Source organism: Phyllopteryx taeniolatus, chromosome 7, assembly GCF_024500385.1.
Source record: "Phyllopteryx taeniolatus isolate TA_2022b chromosome 7, UOR_Ptae_1.2, whole genome shotgun sequence".
NCBI lineage: Eukaryota > Metazoa > Chordata > Actinopteri > Syngnathiformes > Syngnathidae > Phyllopteryx > Phyllopteryx taeniolatus.
The window spans coordinates 11,879,700-11,900,587 of NC_084508.1; the positions used below are offsets into that span (position 1 = coordinate 11,879,700).

Sequence of the window (20,888 nt, forward strand, 5' to 3'; positions counted from 1 at the left end):
AAAAGTCTACACACCTCATTTCAAATGCCAGGTTTTTGTGATATAAAAAAATTAGACTTGGTCTCATCGGACCATAACAAAAGCTCAAACGTGTGGTAAAATGCGTTATGGTTCGATGAAAGCAATTGTTTTGCGCAATCACAACACTCATCACCAAAAGAACATCATCCCTACAGTGGAGCGTGGTGGTGGCAGCATCATGCTTTGGGGCTGCTTTATTTTTCAGCTGGAACTGCTGCCTTAGACAAAGTGGAAATTATTTTCAACTGTTCGAAATAGCAGTCGCTGTTAGCACAAAACCTTCAAGCTTTTGCTAGAAAGCAAAAAAATGCAAATGTCAGGAAAAGCCTACGAGAACAGATGAAATGTATTTGGGATTCATCAAAGATACTTTAAATGATGGCAAGTATGTGCTGACTCCCATTTAACAAAAAGTTTTCTTTTTTTTTGTGTCAAAATGGTTGTCTCTTATCATACTAGAGCGACTCTAACTAACGGAGACAAATCCCGTGTGTGTTTTTTACACACTTGGAAAATAAATATGATTCTGATTTTCATATAAAAGGGTGTGCACACTTGCGCAACCACATTATTTCAGTTGTTTATTTTTACGTCCCCTCTCAAAAAGATTAAAATATAATAATAATTGCAATTAAATTGTACAGGGTATAGGTCACACTAACGGTGGAAAAAAGTTTTCAAATAACTTATCGTAGTCTAATTATTTATATTACAAAAACCTGGCATTTGAACAGGGGTGTGTCGACTTTTTATTTCCAGCATACAACAAAAAATGTGCAACCTATAGAATCCGTCTCTAATAGTTGCTATTTAGTCTTGATCTTTATTGACATAACCATGTGTGTTCTTCTCCAGGGTCCCCCAGGATCTCAGCCTTCCCCTCATACACAGCCTCCCCCACACAACCCCAGCAATCCCATGATGGGCCCTCATGGACAGGTAAGACAGACAAGCACACGCACGCACGCACACTTCCTTATTCACACACTCATTCTCTCGCTGGCTCGGGACAACCAGCATCCAGGACAGCGTACGGGATGAATAATTTAGCAGCGGAGGGCTGGCCTGTAAGGGGCGGAGATGCATCAAGGGGGGGCTTCTCTCCCACCTCGGACAGGCACTCGCCATTCCGGAGTCCATCAGTGGAGCATTAATATTGCAACACGGCATGTCTCCTCGCGCATAAACCCACCACAAGTTGGTCACGGACGAGACGAGACCAGAGAAAAACAGTTGTAATAAGTCAAGACGCCGTTACCGTTTTCACAAAATCAACAGTGTTTTTTTCACACTTGACCCTCAAGTAATTCTTATTATCTCACGTGACAAAGTGGGCGTTTGCACTTTTGGTGAAGTCTCATAGGAAATTTGAGGAACCAGCCGTCTATTATCATGATCTACTCTGATCCAAGTGTACAAGTTTACTGTTTGCAATCACATTGTCATCTGCAGTACTTATCGCACCTGCACTATATTTGCTTGTAAATGTGCGTGTCTTCAACTTCCAGTGACATATTCTCTGGGGTACACTTGTATGAATTTTTACATCTTAACTGTTTTTTTTTTTTTTAAATGTGAAATCCCACACATGATGAACTTGATCACACACACATAAGGATTTGCGTAAATATTTAACACGTTTAACACGATTGTCAGCCGCGACCATTTTCCAAGCAGACAGGGAAGGAAAAATCACTCTTGTACACCCTACACCAAAGGATAATCGCTCAGGTTAGTATTTTCTGATCAACTTTTATGACATTAAATGGTTGAGAAAATGCTCAAATTCTGCCTTATTATCAGTATGTATGTAATGCCTCCTAACTCCAAATGATGAAAATACTGGTCAAATTATTAGATACATCTGCACAATTGAATGAAATCAAGTATATCCAGAAATTCTGCATTCACAAAAAAAAATTAAAAATGGAAGGAGCAGCACAATGAATTGGATTGCAACAATTAAATCATTATTTTTTTTTGAGCAAGCAAACAATTGAGATATGAGTGCTGTGTAGTGGCAACGAACTCAACTCGCTTCACAACAAGCTGCAGTTTGGCAAATAGTGAATGATTCTTCAAAAAGAGGTTTAAAGCTGTTTATCGCCACGCCGGTTTGAAATTTACTGTCAAACTAAACATACACAAACAAAAATAATTACACATTGTGTGTTTAAAATAACCACTTACTGTCTATTTAGCTTAATGCAAACTTAATGCTAACAAACAATGCAAAATGCCATAGACGGGCTCCCGAATAGCATCGGTGTCACGTGTGATTTTAAGCAATGGATAGTTGCGCACAAACGTTGGAGGAACACATGTAGACAGGTAATATATTCTTTATCCTCTGTGAAGAATGACTAATAAAACTGCAACATACTGAGGAGTAAGATGTGACCGTCTCCATGTATAAAAGTATTATACTGACCCCTGGTGGCCAAGGCGTACACACCAGAAGCAGCAGCATAATGTCTGTTGAATTAAAGACAAAAAATGTGGCAACATTTTTTGAAATTCTTGACTTTTTATGTAATTGTCCATGTTTTTATCAAATAAAATAGTACATAGTGCTATTTTGGCGGCACGTTTGGGCGACTTGTGCCCACGCAGGCACGGGCAGAACATGCAAACTCCACACAGGCGGGGCGGGGATTGAATCCCGGTCCTCAGAACTGTGAGGCTGACGCTTGGATAGTGCTATTTTCTTATTAAAAACACATTCCAAAAACATTTTTTGTTTTTCTGCAGGAGTCTGGAATGGATAATGGCGTTTTCATTCATTTCAATGGGAAGAGAACAATTTAAACTCTTATCTCAAGTCACCACTGTTTTATGTGAAATACATTTTAAAGAAACGGGAATAAACTATACAGAAAAATGTAAAAACACAGTACTTCCAAAATTACTACAACAAAATATTTAAAGAGTAACTATTGATGAACTGATTACAAATTATTTTCATAGTTGAACAGGAACGTTTGCCTTATCGAGGTTACGCTATTGAGCTGCTTGAGAGAGACACAATATTAGAAACAGCTCTCAGTATGCTGTAGTTCACATCCACACCTCTGCAACCTACAAAGTAAACACAAAACACAAAAAAGAACATGCTCTTAAATAATTTGTAAAGACAAACTTTACAGAAGTTACTGTTGCATGTTTTGTTTAGCCTCCCCCTTTCTTTGACTTCATCCTAATGCCTTACCTGAGGTCTTGCCATTCTGAAGTAGATCCTTACTTACGAATGTCATGTAACTGTGACCTGACCAACATGTGCATTCTTCTGCGTTACAACACCTCCCCCTGTTGACTAATACTTGCATTGACCACGTTAACTGGCTACACTAGCTGTATCTACAAACCTGCTTTTAAAAACATAATAACAATAATAATTAACAATATTGAAATATATTTCTCATCTATTTTTTATTTTTTTTTGCAGCCATTCATGTCGCCGCGGTACCCAGGTGGTCCGAGACCCGCACTCCGCATGCCAAACCAGCCGCCCGGGAGCATTCCCGGATCACAGCCTCTCCTGCCAAACAGCCTGGACCCCACCAGACCTCAAGGTAGCAAATAACAATGACCAGTCTTACTAGATGATAAGGCGTTGATTGATGGGGATTTATTTTCCTGGCAAGCTGGCATTTTTCAGCTGTTTTTCTGTGTTGCTGTTCTGGAATAAAAACAGTCCAGAAAACAGGAAAAAAGGAGAAATATGCCATCTTTTAAAGTGCACTGTGAAAAGGGCTACTTTTTACGTGCCTTAGTAGGTGCCACTGTTTTAGTTAGCAACATGGGGGACAAAGTTGACCTGGCAATTATCCGTCCTCTGAGAAAGTATCAGAGCTGTAACTTTATGTGTAAGGGCTGCTGATATTTTGAAAGGGCCTCAGTTGGTGCTGCTGTTTTAATTAGCAACCCTGTGAAATCTTTTGTGTGGGAACAGTACCATTTATGAATTGAGGCAATTACAGTTACCATGTGTTTCTTTTTATTTCGTGGCGATCAGCTCATTTGGTGATTATTTTGACATTTATTTAAGCGACCTTGGGTCACTTGAAATGTGCTGCATATATCAGTTATTGTTATTGATAATAGTTGTAGTAATAGTAATTGTAGTAGTAGTTTAAAGATCACTATTTGAGGAAACACTGTACAATAGCACACCAAATCATTTTGTTATTATTCCAATCAAGGCACTTACTTCAGTGTTGTTTTTTTAAAGTGTGTTTCTTTGTCTCACTGCACAGGACATCCAAACATGGGCGGTCCGATGAGAATGAATCCCCCTCGAGGAATGGGGGGCATGGGTCCACAGGTACAAAATATTGAATTACAGGGGATCCTCGGTAACCAAAATTGGCTGTAACTGTTTGTATAAAAAACACGACTGTAAAACAATCAGATGAAAAACAGTAAATACATTGGTAACTGAGCGTGCTTTCTTGTGCTGCGTGACCATGTATTCTTACGACGCTAGGCAAACTAGTTGACAAGCACGCCATTTGTAACCTTGAAAGCTCGTATCCAAAACCGAGAATCTTATCCATCTTTAATACTGTAATGCCAAGTAATTTTGACAAATACGTAGAGTGGACCTTGTATTGGGCATTACGGAACGTCACCAGTTTTCTTCTGTAACAGCAAGAAATTCTGATATTTAAATCGTAAGTACAATGAAGATTTGTATGAAAAACTCTTCTAGGCCAAATGAAATCAAATGAAAAAGAGTGAGAATGACGATAACTGAGCGTACCTTCTTTTGCGGCGTGAACACATATTGTTACACCACTATGAGAAGTTGTACTTTGCGACACATTTGTAACTTCTAAACTTCATATGTCGTGACCATGCTAAACAGAGGACCCCCTATCCCCATTATCTATCTTGTCTATCGTTCCTACTGTAATTTATGTAGAGTGGACATAGTATTGCTTTTTACTGTAACAGCAAGCAATTGTCACATGTAGAGTATGGAGTGTATAATGTAAAAACCTGTGGAGCTATTATTGAGACTTGTGGAACACCATCAATAGCTATCTACAGGTTGTCCTCAATTTAGGATGATGTTCTATTTCCGTGGCAGCAACTCGTTCTTTCGTAAATTGAAGGCTCCCTGTATCTGAAGTTTATAAAAAATATGTAGTGCTTCTAGACACGCTGTATGTTTGTCTTGACTACTGGCTGTACCGTCTTTGCATCCGATTTGCATAGCAGGAGCAAACTCACTCTCTGCGGAACAGACTACTTTTCATTGCCAACTTGACAACTTTTTAATGCGAGCTTGGCTCCTTGCTGGAGTCTGCCCACTCTACACACTCCCCATGCCCGCCTGCCGACTCCCACCTTGGGAGGAATATCACACGCTTGCCAACACATTCACCAAAAGTTGTGCCAACGTGACACACTTTCCTTTTTACACTTTTGCTGTTTTGTCCTGTGTCCTTTTAAATGACAATGGCTGGACATCTGCTTGATTGTGTAGCAGCCTCACAAGACACACACACGCGCACACACGCACACACACACACACACACACACAGAGGTACCCAGTGGTACCCATTTACTACGATGCCACTCTTGGCACAGAGCGCACCGGCAGCTGGTGTGGCATCTGCTCGACAAGTGTAATCGTCTGCTGAACAAAACTCTTCCTCAGAGTGGAGCCTCACTCACCACACACAAACACAGACACTCATACACATGCAAAGCCAAAACACGGCAGTACATAAATACTGTGGAGTCTCTAAAGTCCTCAATTCTGAATTGCACCATCCAACATTTTCATGAAAAATACGCCTCTAAATTGTCTCAAAACGTGTCTCACGGATGATGTCAGCATACCTAATGAGCATCAGATGATTAACTCAAAGCAAGTGTTTGGCTTTTTCTTTGGATTAAGGAGGACAAATAGACACAATAAGTTACGTGATGTAAGCATTCACATTAAAAGTCGTAAGCCCCCAATTGCGTCATCACTTCTTTCCATAATAGTGTTTTTTTTTACAATGGTTAACTTCTTTATACACTTGCTTGATGAAGCAGCATGGGGGTCATTACTCGGGCTTGGACTTGGCCTCTAAATCCCCATTCACTATTCATAGTAGCAGTAACAGTAGTTGACAACAATGAAAAACTAGCAAATCAGAACCAAATCATTACTCCTTGTACTATTCCGAAGTAATAGTCCAACAAAAGAAAAATCCGCTGGCACGTTTTGGCTAAGATGTTTTAGCTGCCGTGTCTTAATTTTTATTTTTTTATTTTTATTTTTATTTTTTTTAAAGGTCCCATATTTTAGCTATTTAGACCTCCATTGAGTGATTCTATAACATGGACTTAGTAAATAACTGTCAATTTCATTTTAAAAAAACACGTTGGTCATACGAGTGTCCAGAAAAGGAGGGGCCTTTTGACAGCTACTTCTGACAGCTACTTCTGTTTGACCCAGTTTTGTATCCGCTTTATCCATATTTGGCTCAGACCGCTCCCTTTCCTCTGATCCTCTGTGTAGAAGAGTCACTTGTGAGAGCACACGTGTTAGTTATATTGACAGCGCTGGCTCGGGAGTGGAGAGGTAGGCGGAGATCTTCGCAAGTGACGTAGCTAAGCTCGAGAAATTCGAATGACCTGATTTTAGGCCTCTTGGCAGAAAAACATCTGGAACTCAGGAATGCATGGACGATTTTAATTCATATTTCACATGTTTACTGAGGCACCATGAAGCCAATATAACATCCCAAATAGTAGAAAAAGTTGGTTTGGTAAAATACAGGAACTTTAAGCTTAAAATGTCTTACTTTAACCAGGACCCCTCTCTATACTTTAGCCAAAGTTAGCAACTTGCATCTGTTTTTCCCCGTCGGCGTCGTAAATCCTAGCTGCATAGTGCCTTCATCCCTTGAAACAAGTGGCTGCCTCTCTAGCTAGCTACTTAGCCTGCTGGTTAGCTAGCCGGTTGTCATCATCTTTCACCGCTTGTTTCTCAAATTCAGTCTGCCGCGGTCCCCAGCTTTGTATGTGCCGCTTCTATGAATATCTGTGTTGCTACTCGGAGCTAGAATAAAGGAAGCCTCCTTCAGCGGAGAACTGTAAATCGTTAGCCTAATAGCATAATTTCCAAAGTAAATTTTAACTCAGTGCTAGCTAAAAAAATATGTTTATACTTACTTTTGTCACATTAAATCCTTGTTTTCTGAAACTGTTGAATTAGGCAACTGTCACATTAAATCCTTGTTTTCTGAAACTGTTGAATTAGGCAACTGCTGTTAGGCTGACGACATGTACCGGTAACTAAAGAAGTTACGGCCACTGCGCTTCACTGACTGTTTGTGTGTCTTTTCCTATTTTCGTCCCGCAGAATTACGGTGGAGGAATGAGGCCTCCTCCAAACTCAATGGGGCCAGGGATGCCCGGCATGAATATGTTAGTAGCCTGTTCAAAATGCATTTTCATTTATTTTAAAAACATGTGTCTTTCGTTCCGTTCAATGGTGAGTGCGGAGTAGGGAATGAGTAAATAATTCCAAACACAGTCTCACCACATTGGGGTTTTAGTGGACTTTTTAGTGATCTACAGTATATAGTCAACTATATAAAAATCTGTTGTTAAATGAATACCTCCCTGAGAGTGTCAATTAAAACAGAGCGTTAATATATTTTTATTTTGCCGGTGTAATGTTGTGTCCAGTATGTGTTACAATATTGAGCATGAATAAACCTGTGACTTATATTTCCCTTTAGGGGTCCTGGCGGAAGGGGTCCATGGCCGAACCCTAACAACAACTCAGTGAGTAACACTATCCCCTCACGTCTTTATCTGCGCTGACATCTGAGTGTGTTTGACATGGCAGTGTGTCGTCTCTCCACAGATAGCTTATTCGTCTTCATCTCCGGGCAACTACGTGGTGAGTGTCCCGCTGCCATCTTTGTGTGTGTGTGTGTGTGTGTGTGTTTGTGTGTGTGTGTGAGACCATGAAGTAATCCGTCACTTCTGCTGAGATGTGTAAACAGAGGCGTGTTGACACCGCCGAGCGCTAACTTTACTCTCCTCCTTTCTTGTTTCTCTCTTCAGGGCCCCCCAGGGGGAGGAGGCCCACCAGGAACTCCCATCATGCCGAGTCCTGGAGGTGACGTATAGACCTTTCCCGTTTCAATGCACAGTTTCATATTTCAATGAAGGAATACTTACAGTACAGGCTCAGTGAAGCTAGCATGAGCCATTGAGAACTAGAGTGGGCAAACTCCATTTTTGTCATTTTGCATGAGAGTGATTTAAAGTTTTTGGAAATTGAAGTTGGCCAAGTGTTGCACAGACGAATCCGTATGTGTCCAAATTGGAACTAAACCATGATTTTGACCAGATATGTCTTTTCTCTGTTCATTTCTGCACTTTAGATGACAAAAATGGAGTTCGCCAACTCTAGTTATCAGGGGTTCATATGAGGCCAAATTAAATCTTTATTGGACAAGTAGCAGATATCTTACAGCATATTTGAAGAAAGATTTCAAATACATTTTCAAATCATAAAGTCACTTTTACAGCATATAGTAAAAGACAATATGGGCAAGGAACCCTTTTTCAAACTTAAGTAGGAATTCAAAATGGGGGCTAAGAGGCACCCAAGAAAATAATTATTTTAATTGAATACAACCATAATATAAAAAAAATGCTGCAAAATGGGAATAAAAATGAATATAATTTTTAAAAACAATCTATTAAATTAAAATGACCTAACATGTCGTCAAGCTTGTGATATTGCAAGGGTTACACGTGTGAGAATACATCAGTATTTTCAGGGGGGGAGGAAAGGGAGGAAAATTGCAATCACAAAGGTTAAGGTTACCAGAAAAAGTTATCTATTTTAAGTTATCTTTTAATTGTTATTTAGGACAGTCGCCCCATTAACAAATTTATGGTTTGAGTTATTATCGTCAAAGTTATTAGTATTGTTTTTATGAAGGACTGTTGTTCCAATACATTGTGCATCTTGGGTAAAAGATGTGTTTGCCCCATTGCGAGTAAAAAGGTTTACTGAAAAACCTCAAAATTCTAGATACAATTAAATCTAATGATAATATAAAAGTTGAATAACTGAAACAAGAAATGACATTTATATTTAAATGAAAATGGTTAGGCTGCACGTGGCCGACTGGTTAGCACATCTGTGTCACAGTTCTGAGAACTTGGGTTTAAATCCGGCCCCGCCTGTGTGGAGTTTGCATGTTCTCCCCGTGCCTGCGTGGGTTTTCTCCTGGCACTCCGATTTCCTCCCACATTCCAAAAACATGCATGGTAGGTTAGTTGAAGACTCTTAATTGCCCGTAGGTGTGAATGTGAATGTGGGTGTGAATGATTGTTCGTTTATATGTGCCCTGCAATTTGGCTGGCGACCAGTTCAGGGTGTACCCTGCCTCTCGCCCAGAGTCAGCCGAGTTAGGCGCGAGCGCACCCGCCACCCTAGTGAGGATAAGTGGTACGGAAAATGGATGGATGAAAATGGTTACATAAAAAGTTTTATTGTACTGTACTGTACAGTATATGAAAGTGCTGCTCCATCTGCACTTTGAAAATGACCAATCTGGTGCCCTTCTTGACAATTGGCTAAGAATAAACACACTCACCTGTGGATGAGATGTTGTGTTTATTATTTATTACATGCTTCTATTGTGCTGCGTTTCCTCGGAAACCTATACAAAACCTTCCCAATCTCGTACTCAGTGAGGGAAGGCATACTTTCCACTGCCAGTCGCCAGGACTACACATCATGCACACACTTCAATCTCCCACAAAATTGTACCTCTCACTCACGATTGGCCCTCAGTCCCAACAACAATGGCCAGATTCAGGCACTTTGTCCATGGCGCACCCAGACATCTGCCGTCTCCCCCCCCGCCCCCTTCCCAGCCTTTTACTTGCAACTTTCCCTTGGCAATGTCAGATCAAGGTCATCTCATCCTCGTGAGCGGCGACAAGGCGTGCTAAGTTGCCACACTGCTCCTGTAACGGCACGATCTCTGTCAAGTAGATTGCCATAATGGCTCTGGATTGGTGGCGTATCGTGTAGAAAACAGACGCGCACATTGACATAATGTCAAGAACATGAGTGGTTGTTACGCTGAAAAGAAAATTTTAATTACCAGAAAAAAAAGACAAGAAAAAAAATAAAATCATGATTTTGTGAGAAACTAGTCATGATATTATGAAAAAGAATTATCATCGTAAGAGAAGAACTTGAGGAAAAAAAAGTGGAATATTTTTCGCGACTGGCGGCGTAAGTCTTTACTGGCGTATTTAAAAAAGGGGCTGTCTACACCGTTGTGGGAGTGAACACAGTCGACTTCATTCGCCGCCAATCAAAGCGGCTTCTTTCATTCCCTCTAAATGAGGCGCAATGAGGGTCTAGCACGGCGACGTCTCTGTACGGAAGAGCGAGCTGTGTGTGACTGAAGCATTGTCACTTGGCCGGTGTGGCAACAGACTTAAATATTTGACTTAAAATATGATATACGACTTAAATATGTCCTCTGACCTCATGTATCTATCTCCACCCAAGCATAAGTGTTCGCGTGCAATAGAATTTGTGTGATTTACTGTATATGACAATTATCACTTCCTCCATCCATCCATTTTCTGAGCCACTTATCCTCACAAGGGTCGCGGGAGTGCCTATCCCAGCTATCATCGTGCAGCAGGCGGGGTACACCCTGAACCGGTTGCCAGCCAATCGCAGGGCACATAGAAACAAACAACCATTCACACTCACATTCACACCTACGGGCAATTTAAAGTCTTCAATTAACCCTGCATGCATGTTTTTGGGATGTGGGAGGAAACCGGAGTGCCCAGAGAAAACCCACGCAGGCACGGGGAGAACATGCAAACTCCACACAGGCGGGGCCGGGGATTGAACCCCGGTCCTCAGAAATGTGAGGCAGTCGATCATTTTGGATACTAATTTTGCATAAATTGTGTTTCTCTTCCGATTTGGCCAAATATAATGATTTTGGACTTGGATCATGTGGGCTATTAATATTAGATCATATATCTTGTAATTTTAGCCACAGCTGAGGTAAAGTCATCATCAAAGATGATAAATAATATTCATTTATACTAATAGGCAGATCCACTGGTGCCCTAACTAAGAACAACTTACTTTCTGAGTCTTTTTCATTCCTAGTTTTTCACTGCTGAATCTGATAATGTGCTGAATGTAAGAAAGGACTGCCCCCTATACAGTATGTCGACATTGGAACTTGACATGTAGTATTCATTTTCTGTATTTATGTCTGCACTTAACTTAAAAATGACAAAAACGGAGTTAGCTCACTCTAGTTATCAGTGGCTCTTATTATGCGAACAAGTTGTTATGTTATGAGACAATAATCCTGATTTTATGAGGAAACTTTTAAGTTACAAGATCATTTATTTTGTATTTTCCCCTTTATTTCCATTAAATGTTAGTTTTATTCTTGTAATATTGTGACTTTATTTTGCAAAATTAGGCATTTTCATCAAAAACAAATTTACAACTTTTTAATTGACCACTTTAGTTTCATAAAAATATAGATTTTCTTTTTTAAACCCTTTCTGTAGACTTTCTTTGGCTCAATTTCTTATAAATCACAGGAAAGGGATATGAAATATAGCCATAAAATTGTTCATGCATTTCTTTTTTTTTAAACATCCACTGTTTTTTTCCTTGTAGATTCAACAAACTCAAGTGAAAACATCTATACAATGATGAACCCCATTGGCCCTGGTGGAAATAGACCTAACGTGAGCAATAATGAAGAAATCTCGAATAACAATAATGGACTTTTCTTGTCAGTGACCGCTTTATTCTTTCTTCACAGTTCCCAATGGGACCGGGGCCAGACGGGCCCATGGGTGGCATGGGTGCCATGGAGCAGCATCATATGAACGGCTCGCTAGGTGAGCATCGAGGCGCCACTCTTTACTGGAAATCAAACTGTGCCTTCCAGAGGCCAGCTGAGGAAGCACTCCATCCTCCTCTTTAGCTGTAATTAAAACGAGATTGGATTAGTTGATGGTGCAGATAGACACTCTTGTGTGTCTAATACTCAACTTCATTCAAGTCTATTAGGCTGCTTGGAACGGGTATGTCAATTAGTATGTGGACCAGTCCTGAGCTTTCGTTTCCATTGTCTGCTCACAGGGTCTGGTGACATGGACGGGTTGCCAAAGGTGAGATGAAAATCAGCTTGTGTGAGTCAGATGTGGCACGACTTCAGATTTTTTTATTTTAAATCGTCACTAATGTGGTGAAAGTTGAGGCAATGTCGACTAGTCGCTGATGACGTCGTTGATATATACAGGTACAGCTCGACAAATTAGAATAGTGTCAAAAGCTCAATTTAGTCAGGTAGTTCAATTCAAAAAGTAAAACTAATATTATAGAGATGCACTACACATGCTCAGAATTAAATATCTGATGATTTATACATATATATTTGTAATTTTGATTATTATAGCTTATAGCAAACGGAAACCTATAATTCACTATCTCTAGAAACTAGAATGTTCCATAACAAACAATCGAGAAACAATGAAAATTATTTTTAATATAGAAATTAGGCAGGAATTTCCCCTCTGAAAAGTATTTTCCCAAGTATTAAATAAATCTACATAATGTATGAGTAATGAAATAAATAGACCTTTCTACCATATTCTAATGTATTAAGATGTACCTGTGCTGTATTTACTGACAATAAACAGCTCATACACCGAATTTACGCAGAACATACACGTTATAACACAAAAGCATAGACGTGGGCTGGGTGAAGGCTTGCCTGCTGTGGCATGACAGCAATTTCAGCCAGGGGGAAAAACAATCCTCTTGCTCGGTCTATGCTTGCTACTGGCACAGCTAGGTAACGCTTGCGCAACTTTGCCAAGCAGGGAAACCTGACCTCAGTCAGGGCCCGCCACAGCAACGGGTTCTCCATGGTGGAAATTTGCAGTGTTGACAAATTATCACGCACCCTTTCCTGTGCGGTGGAATAAAGGCCTTTTCACACTGCACTTCACACAGCGCAGTGCAGCGTCAAGCAACCCATGAACTGTGTAAATGCAAGGGTGCAAGCCGTTCTGCGGAGGATGGTAGCGCGCGCTGATGACATCTGGACACAAGTGGTTTTGGCGGAGTTCTACAGTGAAAAGAGAATGGGGGAGAAAATGGAGGAATTATTCAATAATGCGATGACTCACTGTACCATACTGGGACGTGGTAAAAAAGAAATTGCTCCCTGCTCAGCATGAAATACACCCTGAAGTGGTCTTCATCGAGTCAAGGAGCTCAAGGACAAACCTCAACTCCCCGAGATCGTGGCGTCCCATTAGAATCGAATAAACCCGTACTTCCCTTTTAGCTACTACTAATCTCATCCTACTCCTTATTATAGGTAAACCCAGGCTACTTCCTGTTCAGTCGCTTCACAACCAGTGCCAAATATGGGCGAACATTTTAATCAGTCAAGGTGACAGACTAATTTAATTCAACACACTCATCTATTGTGGCAAGCGGCTTTGCTTCCTCCTCAAGCTAAAAAGCATGTGATTACCAGCGACTAATCGACATCATGCACTAGAGATCAATGTTGGAGTAGTAAAGCTGGCAAATCAACCAGTCTACTAGTCTGTACAACCCCTAGTGTGTGTTACATAATAAGCATGTCAATCCACTTACATGACTGTGTTGTGTGGTTGTGTGCTAGAATTCTCCCAACAACATGGCAGGCATGAACAATCCGCCTGGCACTCCGCGGGATGACGGCGAGATGGCAGGCAACTTTTTAAACCCATTCCAAAGTGAAAGTGTGAGTAGCACGACGTATTCAACTACCGTATTTTCACGACCATAGGGCGCACCGTATTAAAAGGCGCAGTCTCAGTTACGGGGTCTATTTCTGTATTTAACACATACATAAGGCGCACCGTATAATTGGGCGCAGGCATGGTAAAACATACGCTAGTTTAAAACATACGGTAGCATGCATGCACGCTAAAACAATGTTTTTAAAAAGGCAGCGGGAGCAAAACTGAGTTCGGTTGTACTTTATTGAAGTATTTAACAATGTACTCACGTTATTTTTTTTATCAATCCTCATCCACAAATCCATCAAAGTCCTCATCTTTTGTATCCGAAATGAACAGCTGGGCAAGTTCTCCAACAAGCACGCCGGGTGCTTCGTAGGTGCTATTTTCAGGGGTCCTTAGCCAAACCGATGTTATTTTGCACAATGCACACCCCGGCGCTATATACCTACTGGGGGTGTGCCTTTAGCGTCCTCCTTCACACGCACCCTTTACATCCGCATGCTGTACTCAGTCACGGCCGCCTTTCCTCTATATAAGCAGTGTGTCGGCAGGAAATGCTCCCAGTCAGTCAAGCGGAGCGCTCATCACACAACAACATTTATAGATTTTGGAACTCGGTGCACACATAAGGCGCGCTGCATTATAGGGCGCCCCGTCCATTTTGGAGAAAATTTAAGACTTTTAAGTGCGCCTTATGGTCGTGAAATTACGGTACGTCCACCAAGGCCACCCCATTAGCATTTAAGTCTGCACCAAAATAGAACAAAGTCAATTTTCTGAGTCCTGTTAAAATAATAGATCAATAAATAAATCACCATTTCCAGAACAATTATATATTGTTGCCTCAGCACTTGAAAAAATTACAATTTTTACCTCCATTTACCTGTTGCTACAATTGTGCTCATAAGTTGACATACCTTTGGATAATATTTGTGAAATATTGGCAATTTGGGGGGAAAATATGACTGGTGACTGAACAGGGACCATCTCATTTATTTTCCTGATTGCTTTGTTTTGTTTAATTGTACTGCTATTCTAAAAATGCATTGTAGTTAATTTGAATCCCATTGAAAATAAAATAAATACTGTATATACTAAAGTATAATTACTATATATTTTAATGTTTTTATAGTTTTATTACACTATATATTTGATTTTTATTTATTCATTATATATAGTTATGTTATTTTATTTACTTATTTTATTTTTAATACGTTAAGTATGTCAGAGTCAGAATCAGAATCATCTTTATTTGCCCAGTATGTCCAAAAGACACACAAGGAATTTGTCTCCGGTAATTGGACAACAGACAGAGAACACTTTTGAGACAGAAAGACCTTGACAAAAAAAAGTTTTTAATTTATATATATATATATCCATCCATCCATCCATTTTCTGAGCCGCTTCTCCTCACTAGGGTCGCGGGCGTGCTGGAGCCTATCCCAGCTGTCATCGGGCAGGAGGCGGGGTACACCCTGAACTGGTTGCCAGCCAATTGCAGGGCACATACAAACAAACAACCATTCGCACTCACAGTCATGCCGACGGGCAATTTAGAGTCTCCAATTAATGCATGTTTTTGGGATGTGGGAGGAAACCAGAGTGCCCGGAGAAAACCCACGCAGGCACGGCGAGAACATGCAAACTCCACACAGGCGGGGACAGGGATTGAACCCCGCACCTCAGAACTGTGAGGCTGTCGCTCTAACCAGTCGTCTACCGTGCCGCCATATATATATATATATATATATATATATATATATATATATATATATATATATATATATATATATATATATATATATATATATATATATATATATATATATATATATATATATATATATATATATATATATATATATATATATATATATATATATATATATATTATATATATATATATATATATATATATATATATATATATATTATATTATATATATATATATCACTCCGGTTTCTTCCCACATCCCAAAAACATGCATTAATTGGAGACTCTAAATTGCCCGTAGGCATGACTGTGAGTGTGAATGGTTGTTTGTTTGTATGTGCCCTGCGATTGGCTGGCAACCAGTTCAGGGTGTGCCCCGCCTCCTGCCCGATGACAGCTGGGATAGGCTCCAGCACGCCCGCGACCCTAGTGAGGAGAAGCGGCTCAGAAAATGGATGGATATATATATATGGACCGGACCGTGAATAGCAAAGATCTGCAGATAATTGACGCCTATTATAATTGCATTTGAAAAAAAACAAAAATAATATCCAAACAATTATTGAATAAGCAAGTATAAACCACCAATATGTTTTTGCGGTTGGTTCGCCCCAAAAAGAAAAAAAACAAAAAGAAAAAATTAATTAAAATTTGGAATAGGTGGGCACGGTGGACGACTGGTTAGAGCGTCAGCCTCACAGTTCTGTGGACCCGGGTTCAACCCCCGGCCCCTCCTGTGTGGAGTTTGCATGTTCTCCCCGTGCCTGCGTGGGTTTTCTCCGGGCACTCCGGTTTCCTCCCACATCCCAAAAACATGCATTAATTGGTGACTCTAAATTGCCCGTAGGTGTGACTGTGAGTGCGAATGGTTGTTTGTTTGTATGTGCCCTGCGATTGGCTGGCAACCAGTTCAGGGTGTACCCCGCCTCCTGCCCGATGACAGCTGGGATAGGCTCCAGCACGCCCGCGACCCTAGTGAGGAGAAGCGGCTCAGAAAATGGATGGATGGATGGATGGATGAATAGTTGAATTTGTGGGTGCCGAACCACGAGTATGCAGGGGTCCACTGTATTTTATTTATTACATATATATTTGATTTGATTTTATATTTAATGCACAGTGTATATTATTTAAATTATGATTTTGTTTTTTAATCCATACTATGTATATCCAGATTGTTTTATATTTTTACTACATTTTCCATGCATAGGCGAGGTAATTAGTGCAGTGTGTAGATAAATCTAAAGAGTTCTAATTTTAAACCTGAAAGGTCACTTTGAAGAGCATCCCATCAAAAAAACAACAATAATAATAATTAGAATTGCTGTTGTATACCAGTCATTTATTAAGAATTGAATTCAGTTCAATTCCATATTTAGTTGACCTGCATCAATCCAATCCATTAAATGTTAAGAACAGTCCTGGTGGACGTAGAGTTTAAGATTGTGACCAGTACTTTTCTTTTTTTTTGCCCTCACAACAAAATGGCATGCACAACCAAACACGCATGGAAATAGCAACACAACACGTGCGCATGCAAAATATCTTCAAAAAGGCTTACGATGATAATGATAATGCATCACAATCTATCACTGCCACCTTATATTTTCTAACGTTCTTCTGTGGGCTGTACTACTCCTCCTCCTACGTACTGCGCTCTGCTTGCTGCTGGTGTACTCACATAATATTACATGACATGCTGCTGTAAAAAGGGGGGCTGCATTTAGTCCATCGTTGCTTGACTAAGTTGAAAAAGAGTATGGGCTTATCTTTTCTCTCCCTTCCCTCTCTCTTTTTTTCTCTTTTTTACAGTATTCACCCAACATGACGATGAGTGTGTGATTCTTTTTTTATTTTTATTTTATTTTACTTTACTTTTTCATCTCCCTTTTATCCTCCCCATCCACCCACGGTGTGACTTGCATTGCCCTTTTTCCTTCCCCTTCTCCTCCCTCATCCGTGTGGATCGGCGCGCAGCCTCTCGGGATGCCCATGGACAGCAGGACCCCCCTCAAGGGCCCCCATCCCAGCGTCTGTAAAATGGGAGTAAGAACATGAGACTTTCTTCCTCGCCTGCTGCGACCACTCCCCCTCCACCCCTCCTTGTCATGAGCATTGGAGCCCCCCTCCCCCCAAAATATCACACCCAGTCCATTCAACCAGTCATGAAGCTCAACAATGGCAGAAATAATAAGCACAGGCCCCCCAAAAAATGCGCAATATATATTTTTTAATTTTATCTCCTGGCAAATATCTTGAGGTGTTTCGCTCCATTCAAGGCCTGCTGGGTAATGGGAAATATCACATTCGGAGCTCAAAGTGTTTTGTTGACAAGTAAACAAAAAAACACTCGGTCAGTATTTTATGTTCTTTTGATGTTGTGACAATTAATTTCCACAAATCAGTTGTATTCAATGGCAATCTATATTATAACAAATACCTAAAGATAGGTATCTCCATGTACTGTACAAACAGTACATCATACATACAGTACATATACATATGTGATGGACAGTGGATATAGAACAGCTTAACTTTATTTGGGGTTAATCAAAGGCACTTTAAATGGTGCCAGGTGTGTGCTGACTCCCATTTAACATGAGTTTGAATGTGATTGGTTCATTCTGAACACAGCCACTTCCCCAGTTTTAAGGGTGTGCACACTTGTGCAACCACATTTTCTCAGTTGTTTATTTTTACTTCCCCTCTTGAAAAGATAACAAAAATTCAATGGAGATGTACAGGTGACAGGTGCAAAAAGGTTTTGAAATTCCTCTTGGTTTCATGTTTTTGTATCATAGAAACCAGGCATTTGAACAGGGGTGTGTAGACTTTTTCTATCCACTTTATGTCAAAGTACATCATGATTTCCGCCAAGTTCATGAAAAGCAACTCTGACTTGAAGCAGTTTTACAATGCACTTTTTCCTAGTCTGAGGTCGGAAACTTCCGGTTTCCCAGTTTCATGGAATGCAGCATAAATCAGTCAAGGTTGAATCTTTTGAGGTGAACCAACAGATTTGATCTCATGTGTAAATATTTAACCCGTATTGCTGTCCTTTTATTCTTTTTATTACTTTCCTTTTTATTAAATCCCTAAAATGTGTTTACCCCCTGTATCAGTTTTTTATTTTTTTTTATTTTTTTTAATGGAGTTTAACATTACCTCTTTTCGATTCAAGACTTATTGTGTTTATTTGGACTGGAATTCAATTGTTGTGATTTTGGTATGAAGTAGTATTAGGGCCACACTGCAAAGATAAACTGCATTGTCAAAATGAATTTAAAAAAATATATTTTTGATATTGAGAATAAAGTTTGAATATCACAAGAATGAAGTTGAACTGTTAAGGCAATATTTATAGTTTTACAAGAATAAAGTCATAGTATTATGAGAATAAAGTCAGATTTGTACAAGCATAAACCTGTTAAGGATCTTGTCAATTTAATCTTTCACATTTTCTTAAACTTTTTTCTTGCAAAAATAAACAATTATGTTCAGAATATTAGTACATTATTGTCATAATATTACAATTTGTTTCTTGGGAAAAATACACCTTTATTTTCATGATATTAAACTATTATTCTTGTAATGTGACTTTTTTTTCACTTGAAATAATACATCTCTATTCTGATAATATTACACATTTATTCTAAAGGGATACAGTAACAATTTTTTTCTTGGGGGGAAAAAATAACCTTTATCGTCATAATATTACAACTTTATTCTTGTAATCATCTGACTTTTTTTCTTGGAAAAAAGACTTCTTTATTCTTCTAATGTTATGACTTTTTTCTTTAAAAGAAAATGCAATTTTATTCTTAAAGTACAACTTTGTCACCTTATTTTCTCATCATAGTTTGAAAAAAAATACAACCTAATATAATAACAATATAATGCCTTGAACCGTAATATTACAAGTTTATTCTCGTAAAATAAAACTATTTCCTTCATAATAATACAACTTTTTTTCTTAAAGAAATAAAGCGTTTTATCAGGATAATGCCACGTTTACCCCTTAATACAACTTTTTTTCTTACAACTTTAAAAGAAAAACTACAACTTTTTAAAAACTACAACTCTCAAAATCTCTTAACACGTACTCGTTTTTCCTCTTCTTTTTTTTTATAGCATGGCCTTAATACTTCTTCATACATTGGTTAAGTAGTCCAGACTGTTGGAAAGATGACAGAATCAACTAAGTGATATGTTTTTTTCCTTTGTTGTTTTATCAGATTGTTTTGATCCATTCACCAGTAAGAATAATCCACAGAACGTCCACAGAATCTTCTAAGTGACATGATTATTCCTGTACATTTGGCCTGATTTTAAAGGGATAAAAATGATATTGTTATGATATGTGCTGGGTGGATATCTCCAGGATTTGGCTCCCAGAGGAGGCCGCCCAGGGAGACACTCCCGCCGGTCAACATATTGACACGTACCCTCCCTTTCTTTCCTCAAATACCACCCCTCCTTACTTTTTAATTTTTCATTTTGTTTTTGTAAATACTGTACAATGCATTTTGATATCATGGACATGTTTTGATATGTCAGTCACTACCGATGAGTACAGCTGAGAGTAAATTATTAATGAAACTGTCCATGTTTTTTCATAGAGGAAAGAGGACGCCCGTTGACTATTTGGCTCACATGTGGCTAAATGTCCACTCTGGGGGAAAAAAAGAAAAGAAAAAAAAGTTGTTCTAGGACGCAGAGATGACTAGAAGTAATCATTAAAACCTGACCTCATATTGCAGTTTTTAATATGAAGGATTTTTTTAGCCATTGAAAACACTCAAGAGGAGTTTGTTATTAAATGACCGTGACGGGGTGAAAAGAAAAACAGTGTCCTTTGATATGGAGTCCTGTACAGACACTCTCTCAGTCCTCTGTGTATATGGATCATCTCTGTACTTCTATTGTGATGTATAATACTGTACCATTAGGAGTAAGATCTGCTGGTCATGTTGAGTGTGGGAGGGAGGAGGGGGTTGGGGTTATTGGGCGGGACATAATGGATTCTCCTGCAGTGTTCAATATGAAGCAGTCTGTCTCCTGGTTTGCTTTGTATTTCATGCTAGGCTAGTTGGGAATCTTGTCTTAGGGACGTAGATGTCTTGTGTAGGTAATAAAGATGTTCTTTGTATGTTTCTTTATATTGTAAAGTTTCTTTAGACTGAAAGGAGGAGGAAAAAACATAATTTGCTTATCAGAAAGAAGAAACAATGCATCAAAAATAAATGTTATTTGATTTTTATTTTACTCACTGTTTGAATCTCTTGTGCAAAATGCTACAGTGGTACAC

General features: G+C 39.3%; 1 protein-coding gene across 3 annotated transcripts in view; it reads left to right on the forward strand.

Annotated features, from left to right (window-relative positions):
- Nucleotides 1-20,840, forward strand: part of ssbp4 (single stranded DNA binding protein 4) — a 120,516-nt gene extending 99,676 nt beyond the window's left edge. The window contains exons 6-17 of one of the 3 annotated variants that reach the window (XM_061780624.1): nucleotides 877-960; nucleotides 3,467-3,593; nucleotides 4,278-4,345; nucleotides 7,388-7,452; nucleotides 7,770-7,815; nucleotides 7,898-7,933; nucleotides 8,101-8,155; nucleotides 11,735-11,805; nucleotides 11,883-11,961; nucleotides 12,206-12,234; nucleotides 13,764-13,865; nucleotides 17,393-20,840. In XM_061780624.1, coding sequence (XP_061636608.1) covers nucleotides 877-960; nucleotides 3,467-3,593; nucleotides 4,278-4,345; nucleotides 7,388-7,452; nucleotides 7,770-7,815; nucleotides 7,898-7,933; nucleotides 8,101-8,155; nucleotides 11,735-11,805; nucleotides 11,883-11,961; nucleotides 12,206-12,234; nucleotides 13,764-13,865; nucleotides 17,393-17,422 — 792 coding nt within the window. In that variant the 3' untranslated portion in view covers nucleotides 17,423-20,840. The remainder of the gene's footprint in view (nucleotides 1-876; nucleotides 961-3,466; nucleotides 3,594-4,277; nucleotides 4,346-7,387; nucleotides 7,453-7,769; nucleotides 7,816-7,897; nucleotides 7,934-8,100; nucleotides 8,156-11,734; nucleotides 11,806-11,882; nucleotides 11,962-12,205; nucleotides 12,235-13,763; nucleotides 13,866-17,392) is intronic. The other 2 variants (XM_061780623.1, XM_061780625.1) reach the window with 2 other exon arrangements.
- Nucleotides 20,841-20,888: the final 48 nt, after the last annotated feature.